Consider the following 19,761-nt stretch of genomic DNA (forward strand, 5'->3'; position numbering starts at 1 on the left):
CAGTCACAAGGTCAATGCAGCGACTTCAAAGAGCAGCAAGAAAAGAGTTTCCAGCTCCTTGCCATCCAAATACTTGCAGATAATGAAAAATTGTTGTCTGAAGTAGCAGCCATGTAGTTTAGTATCTTCTCTTATCAGGCCAGAACATATTGTGGGTTCTTTGCCAAACTTCACTAATTAGTTATTTGCATACTCACCCTTTAGAGTTTCATGAGGCTATTCTGGGAGGAATTATTTCAATTCCAGAGAAAAGGCTTTCATTCATTTTCTCCAAAATACTAGCACTATGAATTCTTATATTATAGAGCAGAGATCACCACTTAGAATAGCTCGGTCACTTAGCAAAGGCAAGCTTGCTAAATAAGCAATGTGTTAATCTGCCAGGAAATTTTAGCTGGGTGAGATTCCCCTCTCCTAAATCCCCATGGATGAGACAGCGTCAGTCAATACAGAGGAACATACTGATGCATCTCCCATTAGCTCCATTGCAATTTTTTTTTTACTGTATATCTTCACCCACCAATTTTCTCCTTTCTCCTTAAACTTGGCTAAGGTCATGGAACAAGAGAGAAGATGTTCCTCCTGGACAGGCGAATCCCAGTCCCAGACTGTTTTCCGTACTCCCAGCACAGGGATGTCGAGCAGTTCATGGTGGCGTCCTGGGTGGAATCATTTTGGAGAAGGGAACGCTGCAGTCAGGGAGCTGGGAGTCCCTGTTGAAGCTCCCTTTCTTCACACATTTTGAAAAGGGGAATTCCCAGAGCCTTGTACACTCATGTGGTGGGACTCCATAAGAGACTAACTCATATGGAGTTAGCTGGGCGGAAAAGTGCATCTCTGATTTTCTAATTGGAATAAAAAAATATTGCTTTTACCTGTCACAGCCTTTCTAAACCTCTCTTGTGAAACTATGAGTCTCTCTGATCTTCCTGGTTCTTTTTTTTTTTTTTTTTTNTTTTTTTTTTTTTTTTTTGTCATGCTTGCTGCCTTTATTTGGCTTGGTTTTTGTGTCTTGACTGTTGCCCTTATCACCTGATACATCTACAGAGTCTTGGAGTCAGAATGTAGGACTGTGACTTTACAATGCAAATTCCAGTCAAAATTCAAGTGCATTTGATGTCCAGATAATCTGGAGATACTTAGATAATGCTGATATCAGTGGCAGGAGATGTGAAATTAAAAATATCAGGTTCAATGGAAAATACCTGTTTAATTGTTGCCTTTTTTTCCCCACAATATTAGTTTGGGCATCTGTGAAGGTGCTTGACAGAAGACTAAAGACTAGAATAGTTAATTGCTTATAGATATATATATATATTCTTTTTTCTAAAAAAAAGAATAGTTTTATCTAGATGAAGTACTTTTAAGTAGACTTGCAGCCTAATGTAACCTGAATCCCTGGAGGCATTCAGCTCCGAAAATGGTCCTTTATAATAGTAACTGTGACAAACCAAGAAATCATTTTCTGGATTCCTGTATTTCTCTTTTTAATTATCATGACAAAAATAAAAAAGAAGCCACTAATGAAAGTGGACATTGACATGCATTAGATATCTTCAAAGTGATATATAGTAGTTATGCCCCACAAATTCAATTACCTCTTAAGAGTATTCGGTCACAGATTATGGCTCCTGTGCCTGTCTCTGATAATTTAGCTGCAATCTCATGCAATAATTTTTTTTTTTTTTTGGCTTCTTGTTCCCTCTGAAGTGTAAACTTTTCCCACAAGAGTCCTTTTTCTTTACAAACTGAGCAATTATTTGATCATTGACACTGCCGCTGATTTATGGAGTAACAGGATGATTAAGTATATTGGCAGAATGTCTCATTTGCAGAGAGGCAGCAAACCTTTTGTCTCTTTTCTTTTTTTATGATATTTCACGTCTGCCTTTTATACCTCACTGAGCTCATCCTCGCAATTGAACTGCAATGTGGAAATGCAGGAGTGTTGCACGATGCCTTTAGGCAACCAAAAAATCATCAGCATACGCAAAAGTGAATCAATTTTCCATTCTCCGAGAGAACAAAATAAGGGTTTTGCAGCAGCATCCTAATGGGAGCGCTCCTGAAATGCAGGCGTTGGGTGCAGCTCCTTGCAGAGGCTGGTCCTAGGCGGCACTTCAGGCAAGGAGACACAGTCGCTTCTTGACGCTTCCCAAACAGGAAGTTCTCCAGAGGATTTGGGAACAATTCTTTGACATTTCTGTATTTTAACCTAAGGTGAATGTCTTGGAAAAATGGCTGTAGCCCTAGCAAATCACAGAGACAAGCCTGTGAGCTTTTCCAAAGTATTGCTGTTCCCAAAAAGAGAGCTTATGTGAGGCAGAGGAAAAGGAATGTGCAAGAAACGTAGGAAGGAACATAGAAAAGGAGTATAGAAAAGGAATGTAGACGAGAAGTTTCCTACATACTTCTCTGGCTTTTTCCCATTGTTTTGTATACATATGTGCATATGTGCATCTATAAAACATTGTATCTGAATTTTTCCTTTATGAAAATTTTGGAACTGTGTTGTAGACTCTTGTGACCAAATTAATGGCTGCACTACCAGTATTGAAGACTTGCATGTCATTTATCCAGACAAGAGGTGAACAGTTTTTCTTGTTTCATTTTCAGTTATTCCATTGTTTTTCCTAGCTTGTCTTTTGCTTTCCATACGGTTAAAAAAACCTTTAACATTTTATTTCCCACATCTGCTTGTTTCTTTTAGATTCTTTAGTTTCTTCTGGAATAGGTGGGAAAAATGGTTATGACTAAGAAGTTTGTTGTAGTCTTTTTGTAAAGAACATTTACAAAAGGGTCCTTGTAATTTCCCTTCATACTTAACTAAAAAAAAATCCAAGGAGAAAAGTTTTCAGGGATTTTTGTAATATTGCGAATAATCAAGAACATTTTCCTAGGTCATCTCTGGCACTGAACAGACACAAATGTTTTTTTTTTACTGTTGTTACTAGTTTTTAAACAGCCCCAGTGATTCCCCAGGCAATCCACATTGAAAGCAGTGAACTCGGGGTGTTCTCTTACATTGAATAGCAGCATCCCACGATGAACAGACCTGGAGCCTGGACGTTGGCCGTGACCAGACCGACCTGCTGTGAGCATCGTCCCCGTTAAGCTGCCCGCTCAGCTCCTGGCCGTGGGGCCCCGTGGAGGCCTCCCCTGGCTGAGGCTCAGGGGACACCGAGGTGCAAGTTCCCGAGTGCCAAGAGCCCCAGCTCTGCAGGCACCGAGTGGCCGAGGACGGTGACTGACCAGCCACTCGTCCCCTTCCAGGACTGACCAGCTGAGCAGTAAAGGCATGGGTATTAAGAAAGAAGCCTACAAACATTAATTTGGGGGTTTTGTCACATCCCTATATTTAATAACCCAGTAAGAAAGAAATTATTTTTAAGTAGCTACTTTCAGTTAGTCACCGGTCATTAAGATTCGTTTTAGTTGTCTAATGATGCTTCCTCCAGGATGAAACCGTACACTGGTTGTAGAGCAAAGACTAAAGGAGAGAAGAGCCCAGAATAAGATCAATCAAGAATCCTCCTGTGACTTGTTTGTTTTCCCTCACCTTAGAGCTATCCATTGGTTCGCTGCAGAAATCACAGGCACATTTACATTTTAGACACATTATATTATTGTGCTCGATGATGCTGAGAACCTCACATCCCATTAACCTGAAGAGAAAAGTTATTGTGACCATTATGGCTTTTGTCTTAGCACAGTCTTCGTGCCCCATCCAGCTGGCTGATTTTTGTTATGTGCTGTTACTATAGAGAATAATCATAAAATATTCTTTACGTGCCATTACGTGCTGGTTTCTCTTGCCTTTTTCTGATTTTTCCCTGAATGACGTTACCTAAAATAAGCTTGAACTCCAAATATTGCAACACTGCAGACCTTGCCTGCCTCCCCGTATACCAGTGTTGCTGTAAAATGGTTTTTGGCTTTTGCAGCATGGGCACCTGTCTGTAGTATAGACTTCGAAGCGAGTAGATCAACTGTGGTTGCTTGGAGTTGGAGGTTAAAGATACACTTCACTTGGCAGTGAAGGGTATTTTCCATTTTCTAATGCTGTATTTTATGGAATTTGGAAGATTTGGGCAATTAGCACTAGGAGGATGAATGTGAGTGATATGCACTTCTCATACGAGAAAGCAAAGTTTAATGCAATGTGTATTATAGTATATAATATGCTGCAATATATTATATTCTGTTCAATTACATTGTGTTTATTATATTGTATTAAATAACTAAATAGTAACTAATTAAGTTTAACCAATAGTCTGTCATGTAATATAAACAGGAAGAGCTAAGACTCAAGAAATATTTCCAGGGAATGCAGATGATTTGCATAATCCACCCAATGTTTTCTTCCTAGAGTTCTTCTCAGATAGCTGCCTATCTGCATACAAGAGGTTTGTGTTTACATGAGGAGTATGTCTCAAATACAATAATTATTCTTTTAAGTTGATGCACACACCCAGAGCTAAATGAATTATTACACGTATTATTACAGTAATACAAGTGTTGTATACACACTTTGTATATGTTATATACAAAGAATACAAGTGTTCTGCAGACTTGCTCTGTATAATTTTAAGTGAGTGTGCTAGAATTAAGGTCAGTTCATTGTTTAATGCTTTTGCCACCACAAAAAAAATATATGTATATCTATATATCTGTGGATTTCTGTATCAGGTGGTTGCCCACTATGAGTGACACGATTATTCCCTGTCTCTGGAGTTTCCGTCCACGTGCTTTGGTCACCCTTCCTGTCCGGCCTAGCCCCGTGGGTGCTCACGCTCTGCCCTGTCTCCGCAGTGGTCCGTGTACATCCGTGCTGCCGTGCGCAAGGAGAAGGGCCTGCCCATCCTGGTGGAGCTGCTCCGAATAGACAATGACCGCGTGGTGTGTGCAGTCGCTACAGCTTTACGGAACATGGCCTTAGATGTCAGGAATAAAGAGTTAATAGGTAGGTACTTTCCAAACGGTTTGTTATGTGCCCTGTTCTCAGTTTTCGGCAGGATGAGCGCGATGGAAGCTGTTATTCCTCGTTCTAGCAGAATTCCTTTAAAGCTTTTTCAATACGCCCTGTTTGTATTTTATGTGATAGCTCAGTGCTGTATTGCAAATTGTGTTTAAGATGAAGTAAATAGCGTGCCACATTTTATGATTTGGCGTGCTGTAATATCCCAAAGAAAGGCAGTGGCTTTTGTTCTGCTTCAGCTCTTAAAATATGGCCCAAGTTAATAGCTTTTAAATTAAGGCTGATTTTTTTTCCTGGCCCATATTCCATTCATGTGCTGATAACAGGGTAGCACTTGTATCTTCCAGATCAAGGATCCAAGCTGGGCGGCCACTCCCGATCCCCATATAAGACTGGAGAATATGAAGTGTCAAAACATAAAGACATAAAGATGGTGCCAGGAATTTACTGGCAGCTTAGCAGCTCCAGCAAAAGAGCTAGGACACACTTAATTCACAAATGCATCTGTATTTTGGAAGAAAGCTGCAACTCTCATGAGTCATTGTGGTCTCTAAATTCTGATGGAAGAGTAAAGAAATTTATCAGGCTTTCTGGCTAGGGATTTTTATTCTTAGCTGAAATTCATTCAAACACTGCTGGATTCTTAGTTTCATATTCTGTCTTTGAAAAATAGTCACTGCCTTTGTTTTGGATTATTTCAACAGGCTTGACCAAATAATTTCTTGCTTCCTCTGTATTTTAAGAGTTTATTTTTCTTCATTTATGCAGTTGCTATTTTGTTATTATTGCAGCATACTTATGCTCCTCTGCTTTTAATCACAGAATCCTGCAATCCTAGGGCTCTATTATTGATTTCTTAAGGCTAGTGTTTTGTTACAATAATGTCATGCAAGTCCTTAAAATAAAGCCACCATTTTCCTCACATATTGTATAGAACAGAGGAAATTTGCTGCCAAAAGGCTGTAAAGCAAACAGAGTCAGAGGTTGGCTCACATCATTTATGTGAGCCTGATGGGGGTGTTGAGGAAGTGAGCGCAGGTTTGCTGCCCTAGCTACAGGACCAGCTTTTGCTTGTGTTATAATTGATAGGATTGTGGAGAAGTTTGATTTGTTCACCCTATTGTGTTAAGCTCTCGGGCAGCAGGATGTGTGTCCTTAGTGTTGAGTTGTTTTCTAGCGTTTTTGAAGCAGCCGTAGCTGTTGAAGAAAGTATATCGGACCATTTGATCATGGCAACAACAGACCGTTCCTTTTTGTTTGTTTTTTTTTCTTGTGATCCTACCTCTACTTTCAGCCTTCAGTATGTCTAAGTCTCTAATATTTAATATCTGATACCTTCATAGTCTCGAATATTTAATATCTGATACCTTCATATATGGGACTGCCTCTGAGAGGTTCAGCAACTTTAGGAGCTTTAGTGTAGGGCATGCATTTTAAGTTGTATTCTCCCTATTTATAGGCATTACAAAAAGCCTTATGTGAAGTTTCCAGATATTAACTGTGGTTTGCAATGCCATGGACTGGGTCATTGATTTTGTTGCCTTCTCTGTGCTCCAGTATTTCTTAATTGAAACTTTTTCCTTCCCAAATATGCACATTTCATTTAAGACCGTAAAGCTGCACATATGAAGGAGATAAGTTGTTTAAAAAGATATGCCATATACAATACTTTGATAAATTTTGGATAATAAGACATAGCTTGTGTAAGCCCCAAATATTACTGTTTTATGGAATTTTCAGAGAACATGCAGTATGAAAAATATGGATTTTTGAAAGGTAGAAAAAAGTCTGTTTGAAAATAATTATCTAGTTAACCTTTTTTTTAATGTAGCCTATCTATAATGGCAGTGCAATGTTGCTCAGATTGAAGATATTCTAAGGTTATTCTGTACCTTATACTTTTTAACTGGAATACAAACTTGTTGCAGGTTAAAAAAGATATAACTTTGACCATAAGCTAGGAAAGGAAGCTATGGCTCCAATTCCTGAACAATCTTCACTGTTTCATTTTTTGGCTTTCTTCGCTGAGAGCTGGAAAGAAACAGTAAGAGCGGTCACTTTCTCTGTTCTTGCGTTCCTTTTTGATGTGCAGGCAATGTCATAGATCCCATTTTCAGAAGTGCTGAACACCTGCAGTTGGCAGGGATTTCAGCTCCTGTTTTCGGTTGTCTGTTTTTATGAACATTGAAGCTCCACCTGTTTTAAGGTATCTTAACTGTTTTTCTGGAAAGGAAAACAGAGAGGTGGTTGTTAGACATTTAAGCGTCCCTTTGCCTAAGCAGAACCAGCATCCTCCTTCTCCTCATTTCAGTTTCTGTTGGTGAATCATGTTCTTGGAGTGACTCACAACCCTGTCTCACAATCTAGCAGTTTTCTTTTTTTAGATTTTTTTTAAAGGTGAAAAGTCTATCTGTGTATGCTGTAAAGATTATATATGTAGAACTGCATTTTTCTTGACATAAATCTGTAAAGCTTCCATTACATTGGTGCTCTGGCTCTGTTTCCAGCTGCAGCTTTCTGCTGAAGTATGCCACAGAATGAGAATTTCTTTCTCATCTTGCTGGTGACAGGCAGCCCATAAATCACAGTTGAGGCCTCTGACAAATCTATCAGCTTGTGAAGGTTTGGACTGCCCTGTACCAAACTACAAAATATACAAATAAAAAGACCTTGTTTTTAAAATGAGCAAAATTTTCTTTCTTGACTTGGTCTAGTTGACTGAAGTATTTTGTTTTCCACTGGCCAATTAAGCATCTTGTTATATTGCTGAAGTTTGGTGCCAGACTTCTTCTCTGATAATTTATCTGAGCCATCCCTATGCAGCATCTTCCTCTTTTATAGTGAGGCCTTCTTCCTGGTGCCGTTTTACTGTGTTCTCCATATGCTTAATATAACCAGAGAATTGTTTTTCTTCTTTTTCTTCTCCAGTCCTTCTGAACCTAGGTGGAGGCTGAGATATGGGGCCTATTCATCTTTCCTCTTTCTGAAACTGAATCCTGCTTAGACTAACATATGGTAAAATTGGCCTATTAGGACTGACACTAGGTAATCGGGTACCTGGTTAACATTAACATTTTCCAGTATGTTAAGCAAACCTCCTATAGTTCCTAAATCAGTTGATTTGGGCACTTCATCTTCCATCTAACCTAATAGTCATTCAGGAGGCCGTCTCAATCAGAGTAAGAGAGGCAGCATTAAACCTAGGTGCTTGATTAGCTTCTTGGGCTCTCAAAACCCTTTCTCATCTCCCATGAGCTTTGTGTCTGTGCTGCAGGACTTCCCTGCTCAAATCCTTTTGTACCCCATTTCAGCTCTAATGTCCCTAGAAATGTACCCCTTCTTTTACGCTCCCCAGCAGGTCTGACACAGGTCTTGGCGGCTGCGTGCCTGTGCTGACTTAATCCTCCCTTGATGAGATGATTACTGAAGACCTCTGCTAAAGCTGCATCTCTGCTCTGTTCTTCTGTGGAGCTCCCCCCAGCTACAGCAGAGGCCTCGGAGTCAGCTGAAGAACAGACTTTACTGGTTTCAGTCATTCACCTAGATAAAAAGACTAACTTTTGCCCTACAGCTCCTCCAAAGACTTCACAAGCTCTGTGCTGTTTTGTCATCCTCTTCTTGCTTCCTTCCTCCATTCCTTCCAAAAACAGAAAAGAAAAAGGGGAAAAGTAAAGCCCCAAATTTCTGTGTCACTCAACATTCCAGTTGCCTTAATTTTAGGATATGGCAATATCCTCTCTCTCGTAGCAATCTCTCTTGTAAGTATTTTCTTTGCCTCAGGATCACATAGAGGCCACTCATACTACTCTACTCTCTCTCTACTCATAGAGTAGAGAACTGCTACTCTTGGCAGTGCAGGTTGTTCCAAGGAGGTTGACATCTTAAGTTGCAGCTGTCCCACCTATTTTCCCTGAAGAGTGACGTGGCAACATGCTGTCATTCTCTAAAGCCAGGCTTTACTGGAACTTGAATCTGCCGGGTGAGACACAAATGTAACAGCAGGATGAATTCTTTCCAAAGAATTCTTTCCCATGGCTTTCTGATGTGAACACCTTCCACACATTCCTCTTGGGTTCCCAGGAAAATTTCTCTATATCATCTGAGCTTTCACTGTGCATCTCTATCCAGACCCTCTTCCTCACTGGTCTCCCACTTAAACAAGCTCTCTTTTGCATATGTCTTTCATATATCTTTTTCCCTGCTCTGCCTACAAGAAGGTTTTCCAAGATGAGATGTTCCATCCAACCTTCGGCAATGAGCCATCATCTTCTTTCCATTATCTGACACACAGTCAGCAGTTCTCTCTGCTGCCAAGCCACATTCTTCTTGACAAAAGATAGTGTGAGAAATACAGTTAATTAAAAGACAAGTGGGTTGTTATTCTGTCCCACAGAAGCAAGTACAGATGTTCTCCCTCTGTGAAATAAATGTTTAAGGGAGAATTTCTGTCTCAAAAAATAAACTCTCTTTCCATTATTCTTTTTATGCCTGGCATTTACCTTTGATTTCAAATTACAGTTCCTGTGACATTTTAACAAGCTGGGGATGGCTTTGCTGTTTTTTCAAACTATCACAGATCAAGAATTTGTCATTGCTTGTATACAACAGAGTATGTACCCTGCAGGACTTGCACTCCTGAAGCACAATTTACAACTTGTATTTCTATTGCATTTCGTACTGCTCAGTAAAAGCCCACTGGTGCATGGGCTTCAGGGTGAACATGGAGTCGGAATTCAAATTTATAAACTTTCAATGCACTATTTTCTATTTCTGTCATTGCCCTTATCCTCGTAATGCTAATTTGGGTCAGTACTGATTGAGAGCAGTGTTACACTAGTAATTCAAGAGCACCATTCTGGCCTCTGGGACATTTTTGTGGTTTAATGAAATACTTCTTGAGAAGTTGGAAGTCTTTTGGTCACTCATCCTTGAGAAAAAAAAATAGCTCCATTTGAAGGTTCTTGCTAACTTACAGTCTGATGTAGAGTTACGTACTTATGGATGTAGCTTCTCCCTTGCTCTGCTTAGAGAACCCACATGTTCTGGGTTTTGGATTCTAGGGAGTGATGGGATACTTTTAAGTTTTGCAACACTTAAGACATTTCCTATCCACATAACTTTCCAAGAACTTGATGCAAATAAGTGAATTTAGTGGAAAACGTATGTTGACTTTGGAAGGTTTTGAATCAAGATTTTGAAGTAGAGCTTATTGGGAGTGTATTTTTTAATAATTTTTCTTGAGTTTGAGACTACAAAGTGACAGTACTGAATAATTCCTAGTTACTGCTGCATCTGTTACGAAAAAGCTGTAAGATAATGCACAAAATTCAAGGATAAAATATCAATTGTCTTGTTATTCAATGTGTGTTGGGACCTGCTTAATTGTGCTTGACATCTGAAAATTCAGTATCCAATCTCATATACAGGTGTTACGATCCCTCATATTTGAGTGAAAAAGATACTCCAAGAATGTGGTTTATTTCATCTAAGATACAATAAAATAGATCTCGCTTTGAATTATTATTCAAGCATTGCTGAAGTGATGAAAAAATTAATGGGAATGTGTAATTACCAAGGAGTGTATATCTTGCCATTTCATGAGTAGTATCTATGTATTTGGCTATCTGAAATAACTGGATTTTGTTTCAAAGTTTTGTTGCCAAACTTAATGTTTGATTGAAATGCACATCAGGAGTTCACAACTCTCATGAATTGTTAGACTCACAGAATAAGTCAGGTTAGAAGGAACCTCAGAAAGTCATCCAGCCTGGCCTTGTGCTCAAGGCCCTGTCAACTATATTATTTCAAAGTGTGATATTGATTCTTGTTTGGAAGAATTTCATCTCAGTTACTGGACTGGAAATGTGTCAAAAACAAATACTTGCATTCTTAGAGCAAAGCAGAATTCTTTGGAAGCGTAGATAACTACAGCATGTAGCCTGGATGGTGTTTTCCTATTCTAGAAAATAACTGTTTTATAATGCTATAATTGTGTTTCAATATTAGTAATAATCCAAGTAAAAATAGTGTTTTCTACTTGCAGTTTTTCTAGTTGTAAGAATAGCATCTGTAATTCCTAGTAATGTGTACTGATGGAGAATATAAAGATGGGAGATGCTTAGGTCAAATTCACCCCACTTTCACCCCACTTAGAATGACTATATGCGTTTTCATGTCTTTTTTACATATGAGCACTTCTGAATGTGATGCATATACCTCTGCAAAGATCTGAAAGATACTGATGGGTTTTTTTAAATTGAATTTTTAATTGACTTAAAGTAGCTTAGTCTCTGTAAATTGTCAATGCAGAAGATGCCAGAAGTCATTAAACACAAATTGTAGATATTTGTTGATAAGAAGCTAGAGGAAAAATATATGCTGCAATGTGTATCATTTGTGCCCTTTTTTTTTGCACTTGACTTGCTTTATTTAGTAGTTGAGCTCTGCAAAACATTTTGTGAAAAATACCTGAGAAAGAAGGGGCTGTTGTCAACAAAACAAACAGGAGATACGGCCATGCAGTAATTGCTTGTGTTTCTTTTTCTATATCAGGAAAGGCCAAGATATTAGTTAACACAGTAAATACTTCATTAGGCTCTTGATTTCTAATGATGTATATGTAAGTTAGCAGAGAATTCAAACTGGTAAAAGTTTAAATTTTAAATATTTTTCCATTAGACAGCCCTGTGCCAAGTGTCTTCTTATGCCTTCAGTCACTTGTGCATAACCTTTTGCCCCAGTTTATCTCAAATATATTTCCAGTCAGCAGGCCTGGTATTTGCAGAGCTTAGTCAATTTTTATTAAATAACTTTATCAAGTGAAAGGATTTAGGGAGAAAAAAGCACTCTCTTAAAATTGAATTCTTATTTTTAAGATCAAAGTCACAGTAAACATATTTTCAAGACCAGAGTAAGACATTTCTGCATCTGAACTCCCAGCATTGCTTAAATATGAGTGCCTGGATTATGAGGGAACTGCATCCATCTAACATGAGACATTTAAAAATATGCCTAAGCTAGGTTAAGAGAGGTTTAAGCTGATTGGGGTTTCTCTTTAGACAGCTGAGAGAGACTTGCACCTCCTATGCAATGTTCATCCCATTCATCCCACTTCCCTGGGTCATGTCAGCTTTTAGATTTTAGGATGAGATGAAACCTAGAGAAGTTGGCTGACTTTTACATGACTAAAGATAGGCAGGACAATCTTTTCGTAACGGAAAATTATTTTCATAATTTTCCCCTTCAATTAGCTCAGTAGACTTTGCAAGGTCAATTAGCAAAAATAGCACTGTAATTTTTCATTGTCACTCAAGACAACAGGAATAATGGAATACAGGCTCAGATCTAGGGCAGCCAAGAATGCTCCTTTTACAAACTTCCATTGTAATGTTTTAGTCTGAGAAACCCATGGTCAGCATTTCTTTCTTATAAAATAAGCCAGATGCTATAAAGCCACCTGATTATGAAATAACCCGTTCTGAAAAAATGCCAACCAAAGTCTTCTTAGGTTAGAAAGTACCTCAATTTATTGCATCATGCAATGTCTTTGAGGTAAACAATTTCCTTTTGGTCTAGTTCTCCTGCATAAGGTATAAAGCAATTACACTGTAAATGTATCCATCTTCTCACCTCAGAAGATTGACACTTCAAACAATTTAATATTAATTTTCATCTCTGTGTAATCATTCTGAGAAGTGCTACTTATCCTTTGAAAATTCAGAGTTCTGATCTTACAAAGTGCATATGATTCAATTGCAAATTGCATAAAACATGTAAAGGTGGAAATGCAAATATCGCAGACTGGCAAGGTAATTCTGAAATGACTTTTAATCTGTTAGGAATTATCTTAAATCTGCAAAGTGTTTGGAAAATCCAAGGTTTGTGATAACTTTACAGTAAGAGATAACAGCATCGAAACTGATGTTGTGGCCTCAGTTCCTAGAACAGTGAGATAGTTCTACTCTAATATGTAAATAGCTTTTTTTTTTCCTGAAATCCTTATCAATTTAAGTGATTTTCAAACAATAGAAATCATGTAGATGGCTCTTTTTTTTTTTTTTACTAGCAGCACTTTTCTTTGGAGAAACTAGGACTGTCCTATCTATGACAACTGTCACTGAAAATCAGTAGACCAAGGCAAGTGCCTTATCACTTGATAGAAGTAGCAACTCCTTTATCTCTAATGTGAAGGAAAGGGGCTGGATACTGCAGCTGCAAAGGCACTTGCAAGTAGAAACAATTAAAAAAAACCCACAAAACTGAGGAAAGTGTGTTGCTTATATTTGTTTCTCCTGTCTACAGATTGATCCCAGACATATTGATGTTAATTTTCCATATGCTCCTTCATCCTGTCATCCTCTTCAGCTAATGCAGTTGCTCCCGCAGAATCTCTTGCAGCCCTAGCTCACAGGTGGCTCTTGAGAGATGCTCAGACTTTTTACTTTCCATGCCACCAAAACTTGCATGTTTCAGAGTGGGGATGGCCTAAAAAAGAAGAAGATTCATGAGAAAACACAACAGATTTTGCAAAATTCACCCCCAGTGAGCTTTCCATAGCATCTCTATGAAAATTATTTGAAGTCTGGAATTACTGATGAAATCTTTATTTAATTTTCTCATTTTCCATTTGTTTCCTTTTGTGGCTACAAGATGCAAGAGATTGTGCTAGCATGAAAGCAATACAGTGACTACCTCCTAGAGTTAGCAATTTAATAATGTAATATGTAATAATACTTCATAATAATTGATCACACTTCAGTAAGATCTAAGTTTGATCTAAAAAAGCATTTGTGTATGTCGCTGTTTAAACCCATACCTTTTGAGTGAATAATATTCTACAGTAGTGCAAATGGAAAGATCAGGCTAAGACAAAAGATGCAGAATTTTGTTTTACCTTAAAATGAAGACTATTTTTAAACAAATAAAGTAAGTATTTCAGATATGATCTCTCTTATATTCCAAAATGAAGACTTTGAACAAACTTACCATAGAACCACCTCCAAAGAGACCATTTTCAGACTCTGCAGTAGGATGTGGAGCTCTGTCCTACAGAAAGAAATGGAAATAAAATCTGTCTTTTTACTCGTGTTATATAAATCCCAATGAATGAGAAGGCCAGGCCAATTTTAGTAGGCAATAAAAATCAAAAGTTACTTGTTTAAATCAGGACTCCTAACTGCTGAATAGTTAGCAGCCGTCTGGGATAATGTGTACCGTGAAATTTGTGTGGGTGCTAGCTGAAATGCTGGAGTAAGCAGGATTGGCTGTCAGTGTCAATTCATTCAAGTGAATGAATTAAGGAAAGATGTTTTAAACTAGTGTAATTAAACTGGTTGATAAAGTTGTGAAGACAGCCTTAAATCCATATAAGATGATATTGTACCATTTTTCCTCCTCTTAATCTATTTGCACCTAAGTTATCCAGGTAACTTAAGTAAATGCATTTAAAAAAACAAACCCACATTCTCACTTTGTAGGGAAGACTTCATTGCACCAGAATTTGGTCTTACAGAATCCTGTGGGCTTGGAAGGGGCCTCTGGAAGTTATAGTCTAACCTCCTGTTCAATAGAAGTTCAGCAAGAGCAGGTTGTTTAAGACCAGGTCCAACTGAGTTTTAGGTATCTCCAAAAGTGGAATTCCACAACCTCTGTGGGCAACCTGTTTCAGTGTTTTACCATCCTCATGGTAAAAATTTTCTTCATTTCATCTAATCATAAGTTCCTGTGTTCCAACTTAGGTCTTTTGCCTCTCATCCTTTGACTGTGCCCTTCCAAGATCCAACTCCATCTTCTCTACACCATCCAATTAGGCAACTGTAGACAATAATATTTCTTAACCTTCTTCTCTGAAGGACCAGCAAACCCACTTCTTGTATGCCATGTCCTGCAGCTCCCTGCGTGTCTTTGTGGCCCTCCACTGGACTCACCCCACTATGGCAACATCTTCCTTGTGCTGGAGACAGTCCTCTAGCTGCAGTCTACTGAGTGTTAAATGGAGAAGGAGAATCATTCCTCTGGTTTGCTAGGCTGTCACTACTACAAGCCAAGATGCAGCTTGCCCTTCAAGCCCTGCAGATAGTCCCATGGAATCATGTTCAGGTTTTCCACCAGTACCCCATCTTTATCTGCAAAGCTACTTTCCAGCTAGTTATTTCCAAGCCTGTACCAATACGCAGAATTTTTCCATCTCAGATGTAGGATTTTGCCTTTGTTGAACTTTGAAGTTCCTATCAGCCAACTTCTCCAGACTTTCAAGGCCCCTTGGAATAGCATCCCTGCCTTCCAGTGTGCAGGCTGCTCTCCCCAGCATAATGTTGTCTACAGGCTTTCTGAAAACATGGTTTATCCTGCCATCCATTATGATAACCAAAATATTTGCCCCAACAGTATTGCCCCAGATGTCAACACTGGTGCTATACCTGCTATTCCACAAGTCACCACCTGTCAGTTGGATCCACTGAGCCCAGGAGTTCAACCAATTTTCCCTGCCCCATAATATCCCCTTATCTAGTCCGTACCTTATCAGTTTGGCTCTAAGGATAAAGATTCAGTAAATAAGAAATGGGTAAGCTGACATGCCTGGCATTTCATGTCAGGCAGAGTAAACACTAATTCCCAAATTAGAAGTGGTCAGATGATTAAAATATGTTTAACTTTAGTGACATCATTGCATATGCTTAAGTTACTTCAGGTCAAGTATAACCATATTTTTGGTGTGACAACCTTGTGAAAGCAAGGTCATCATAGGATAATTGCCATTAAATGCACTTAGAAGCAAATGGTTGCTTCCATTACAGGATAGGAAATTATAATAATAACTCAAGCTATTACATTTTAAATAAGGTAGTGTACTTTGAAATTTTCAAGGGAAATATTATGGAATGTCTTTTATTTCATCTTTGAAATTGGTTATGTTTTAAATTTGTAGAATGAAATGTAGTTTCTTCTGGTGTCCGGTAGTCGTGCCTATTATTAAATTAATCCCATTAGTCATATGTAGACTAATAGATTCTGCTCTGATTTGATATCTAATTCAATTATAAAGTTATAAGAGGTATTTTAAATAATTACAGATACATGGAAAAAATATAATAGCAAATGCTCTTACATCCAGAGGCTTTCTCATTCCCTTTTGTACTGTAATTTCCTTCACTTCAACTCTGTGTATTGTCTGCAAAATATCCCTATAATGATTTTGTCATACAATTTCCTTAGCTTAATCTATCTATCTATATGTATACATATATATACACACACACACACACATATATTTTATATAAAATGTGTGTGTGTATGTAGCTTTTTATCTGATCTATAGTCTTCACTAGAGATGTGGGGAACGTGTTTTGAGGGGCACACACATATAGAGAGAGAAATGTACTCCATTCATATAAAAAAAACCCTATTGTGGCACCTTATTGCACCATCCACAGAGAATCTCCTAACTATCAGCTTCATCTTGTTCCCACAGGAGCTGAGGGGAATGTTTCCATTCAGTTCCTGAGAAGCAGGATCCAACTTACAGTAACAAAGCAGCATCCTTAAAGTGGAGGGAGTAGTCCTGCATGCATGCTAATAATCATAACAATGTGGAATAATAAAAATAATATAAATAAATATAAAGCATTGGAGTGTGAGCAGAGAAGGTGAAAGTACAACTTGGTTTTGCCCTATTAATAATAGCTAGATTAATTTTCTAGGTGCATGATGATAAGATTAAGATCTGCACTTCAATTTATGTATGTTATGGAGTTGATGTAGTTACCGTGTTTAGGAAATGATTTTTCCCCCAGCTGAAACGTGGTAACCAGCCCCAAGTGGTCAGTGGCAGAGGATGCTCTTGTGCCCAGGCTGCCTCCCGTCTCCCACTGATAGGGAGCCTGGCTGAGCCAGTCCTGCCTGACCCTTAATGGAGCTGCATGAGCAAAAAGTTGCCCTTCTCATTAACAGTTTTTGTTAAGCAGAGCCAAAGACAGCTGGGGTAGTTCCTTGTTGTCTATACTAGGAAATTAGACCAGTGAAACAGAGAGGCTGCATCCCCAGCCAGCCTGTTCTGGGATATGATCAGTTCAGACAGGTTAGCAAGCCTGTGTGCATAAGCTCTCTGCAGGTATTAAATCTTCACAAGTTAAAGGTGTTATCCTCTGTCGTACAATTCTGTGCTACAATATCTAAATCAAGCCCCAAGGAAGAGGGCATTTCTCATTCTCTCCGGTGAGTCACTAACAATCCAAGATCCAGAGCACATCATGAGCAAAGCCTTCGAGACGAGGCTTCTAAGGAGGGATTTTGATCCGGTGTAGTTAAACCCATTCTTCTGCCTTGGGACTGAATACGTATGTGCCTCATACGGAAGAGCTCAGCCTCTTCCTAGGGAGACTGAAATTCATCTCATTCATTCAGAGCCCTGTTTCAGCATCTTTCATTCTCTGGGACTATTCTGATAAGCCACCCTGAGCTTACAGAAACTTCAAAGCTGAGGCAAAGTGATTAAAAAGGAGAAATAAAAAGAACTGCACCTTTAGTTCAAACTTCAAATGAGGTAAAAAATGATTAAGAATCAGAGATTAACTTGGTTGTAACCTTTTCCACATTACCAATTCCACATTGATACTCCTTACAGAATATCAAATGTTTCCTCTTTCTTTACCCTTTTTATTCTTAAATGTACTTTAAAATTCAAGTTATCTATAACTATTAACCTAGCAGACTAAACAAGACTCTGCAATTAGGAGCGCTATGGCTAAAGCTTTGTTGTAGAGTTTCCACAGAAGAAAACAAAATCACTTGAAGGAATTAAATGGTTCAGAAAGCAAACACAACAAAATCACATCTGTACTGCTGGAAGCTGGAAGAGACTTTTCTGCAGGAAAGCCACTACATTTCAGAAGGGTTCTTGAGCTGACCTGCCTTGCCTCAGTTGCTTACAGACTGAGCAGTTACCCTTGGTCTTGTCACTGTCACGGCCAGTTAATGTGCAGAAAGTTCCTTTTGTACATAAGTACTTGTATATTATTATCTTTCAAACAGTGTGCTGTACTCATTAACTTTGCACCTCATTTCCTGCATGAACTCTCCCTGTCTGCCATCACAGCTAGTCCCGTGTTTTGCTCCTTTTTTCCCACTTTGGTCCAAATTCTTTCTCTTCTTTGACAATTTGCTCTTGCTTTCTACTTGCTGATGTTTCTCCTTCCTAGTAGTCATCTGATACCTAAGGTAGTCTGCTTGCATTGTGTTTTTCTTAAGATTCCAGGTTCTGTAGCTTTCCTTTCACAAAAGAAGTCCGTTTCAAGTTCAAAAATACAAGCTTGCTCCTGAAAATTAATTTTAAAGATTCAGAAACCACCGCTCAATCATTTTATCTAAAATCATCACATTTTCGATGCTTAACTTTTCTTTTTGGAATCTTTGGAGTTGGCCGTTTGAAGACCCCATCCTGGGCATGCCATGGGACTGCATATTCAGGGACCCTGCTTTTGCTGACTGTCTTCCCTTGAGAGTCTGCAGCCTTCAGCGGGCACCTTCTGTGCCCTGTATCTGCCCTTCCATGGAGGCAGCCAGCAAGGAGGGTGTCACTGCACGGCGGTACCACAGAGAATACAACATTATACCTCATGTGCAGATGAAAGAGGTATAGATGGAGTGGGTGAGTACATCATTGAAGCTAAGGTGGCAAAGGTCACTTTGGCCTGTCTAACCTTCTAGGTTTTCACTCTGACTCTGATGGGTCTATATGTTGTCTGAGTTTAGACTGGCTGTGGCCTGCCAGGGTCCCACAGAAGATCTCTGTGTCTTCTGCCAGCAGTAGCCATTAGTTACTCCTGCAGAGCTGCTGCTTTCATAGCAACCAATCTTTTAACTCATGCTATTTTTGTGATCCTCTCAGGCTTCCGGGGCCTTTTCTGCAGAACTGTGATTCAGTGGGTTGTTCTGTGTTCCTGCGTGTGTATAATATTCTCCTTTTGCATTTACTGAATTGTGTCATGCCAGGTCAAGAAAGCTTGGACTCTTAGCCGGTCCTCAAGAGTGTTTTCAGCCCCTGGCATTCTCTCTTTCACCATCTGTGATTAGAGACCTAGGATAGGAAGATGTCTAGAGAACATATTGATATATTATCTACAGAATGCATGTGATGTATTCTTCATTTTTGACGATGAACCTTTTGTAGCCATTTTGAGTAGCAGCTTCCAGACATTTTTCACCTCTTGCAGCAGTACCTGTTAGGTTTCATGGGAGACTGGAATCCCTTGTAGACTTTGTGTCAAGACAAGTGAAATCCACAGCTTTTTCCCATGAAACTTAGGGCTGCAGGATATTATCTTACCCACAAAGTACACAGATATCACGTAATTTACTGTTGCATTTGTGTTTTAGTAGACACACAGTAGTGATAGATTATGAAAGAGGAGGTCTTAAAACTTCATGAAGGGCACCATGTTACTGTCACCATGATTTTGAGTGGTCTGCTCTTAATTCTGTAGTTCTGTCTTGGTTGTTCTCCAATCACTCATTCCTGGATGGATGAAGTCATGAGAGTAAACTGCATCTTCCTTAGCAATGCTTCCCTTCCTGGGACACCATGTTCTGTCCATTTTTCTTCCAAATTGCAAAAGTGTTTGAAAAGTAGCAGGAAGGCTCAAATCCCAAGGCAAAAGAAAATAACATCTTTTTTATATATGCACGTCCTGAAGAGTCAAGACCATTGTGGTCTTTCATGTAGGCAAAGTTCAGTTTAAAAATTGTACATAGGAGAATAGTCTAGATGCACATGTGCATACATAAGC

At 38.9% G+C, this 19,761-nt stretch overlaps 1 protein-coding gene across 1 annotated transcript in view; it reads left to right on the top strand.

Annotated features, from left to right (window-relative positions):
• Positions 1-19,761, top strand: part of CTNND2 (catenin delta 2) — a 534,119-nt gene that overhangs the window by 461,783 nt on the left and 52,575 nt on the right. Inside the window, exon 16 of the mRNA XM_026048525.1 lies at positions 4,813-4,963. Within this exon, the coding sequence (XP_025904310.1) occupies positions 4,813-4,963 (151 nt within the window). The remainder of the gene's footprint in view (positions 1-4,812; positions 4,964-19,761) is intronic.

Source organism: Nothoprocta perdicaria, unplaced genomic scaffold (genome assembly GCF_003342845.1).
Source record: "Nothoprocta perdicaria isolate Ctin4 unplaced genomic scaffold, notPer1 scaffold_55, whole genome shotgun sequence".
Classification (NCBI taxonomy): domain Eukaryota; kingdom Metazoa; phylum Chordata; class Aves; order Tinamiformes; family Tinamidae; genus Nothoprocta; species Nothoprocta perdicaria.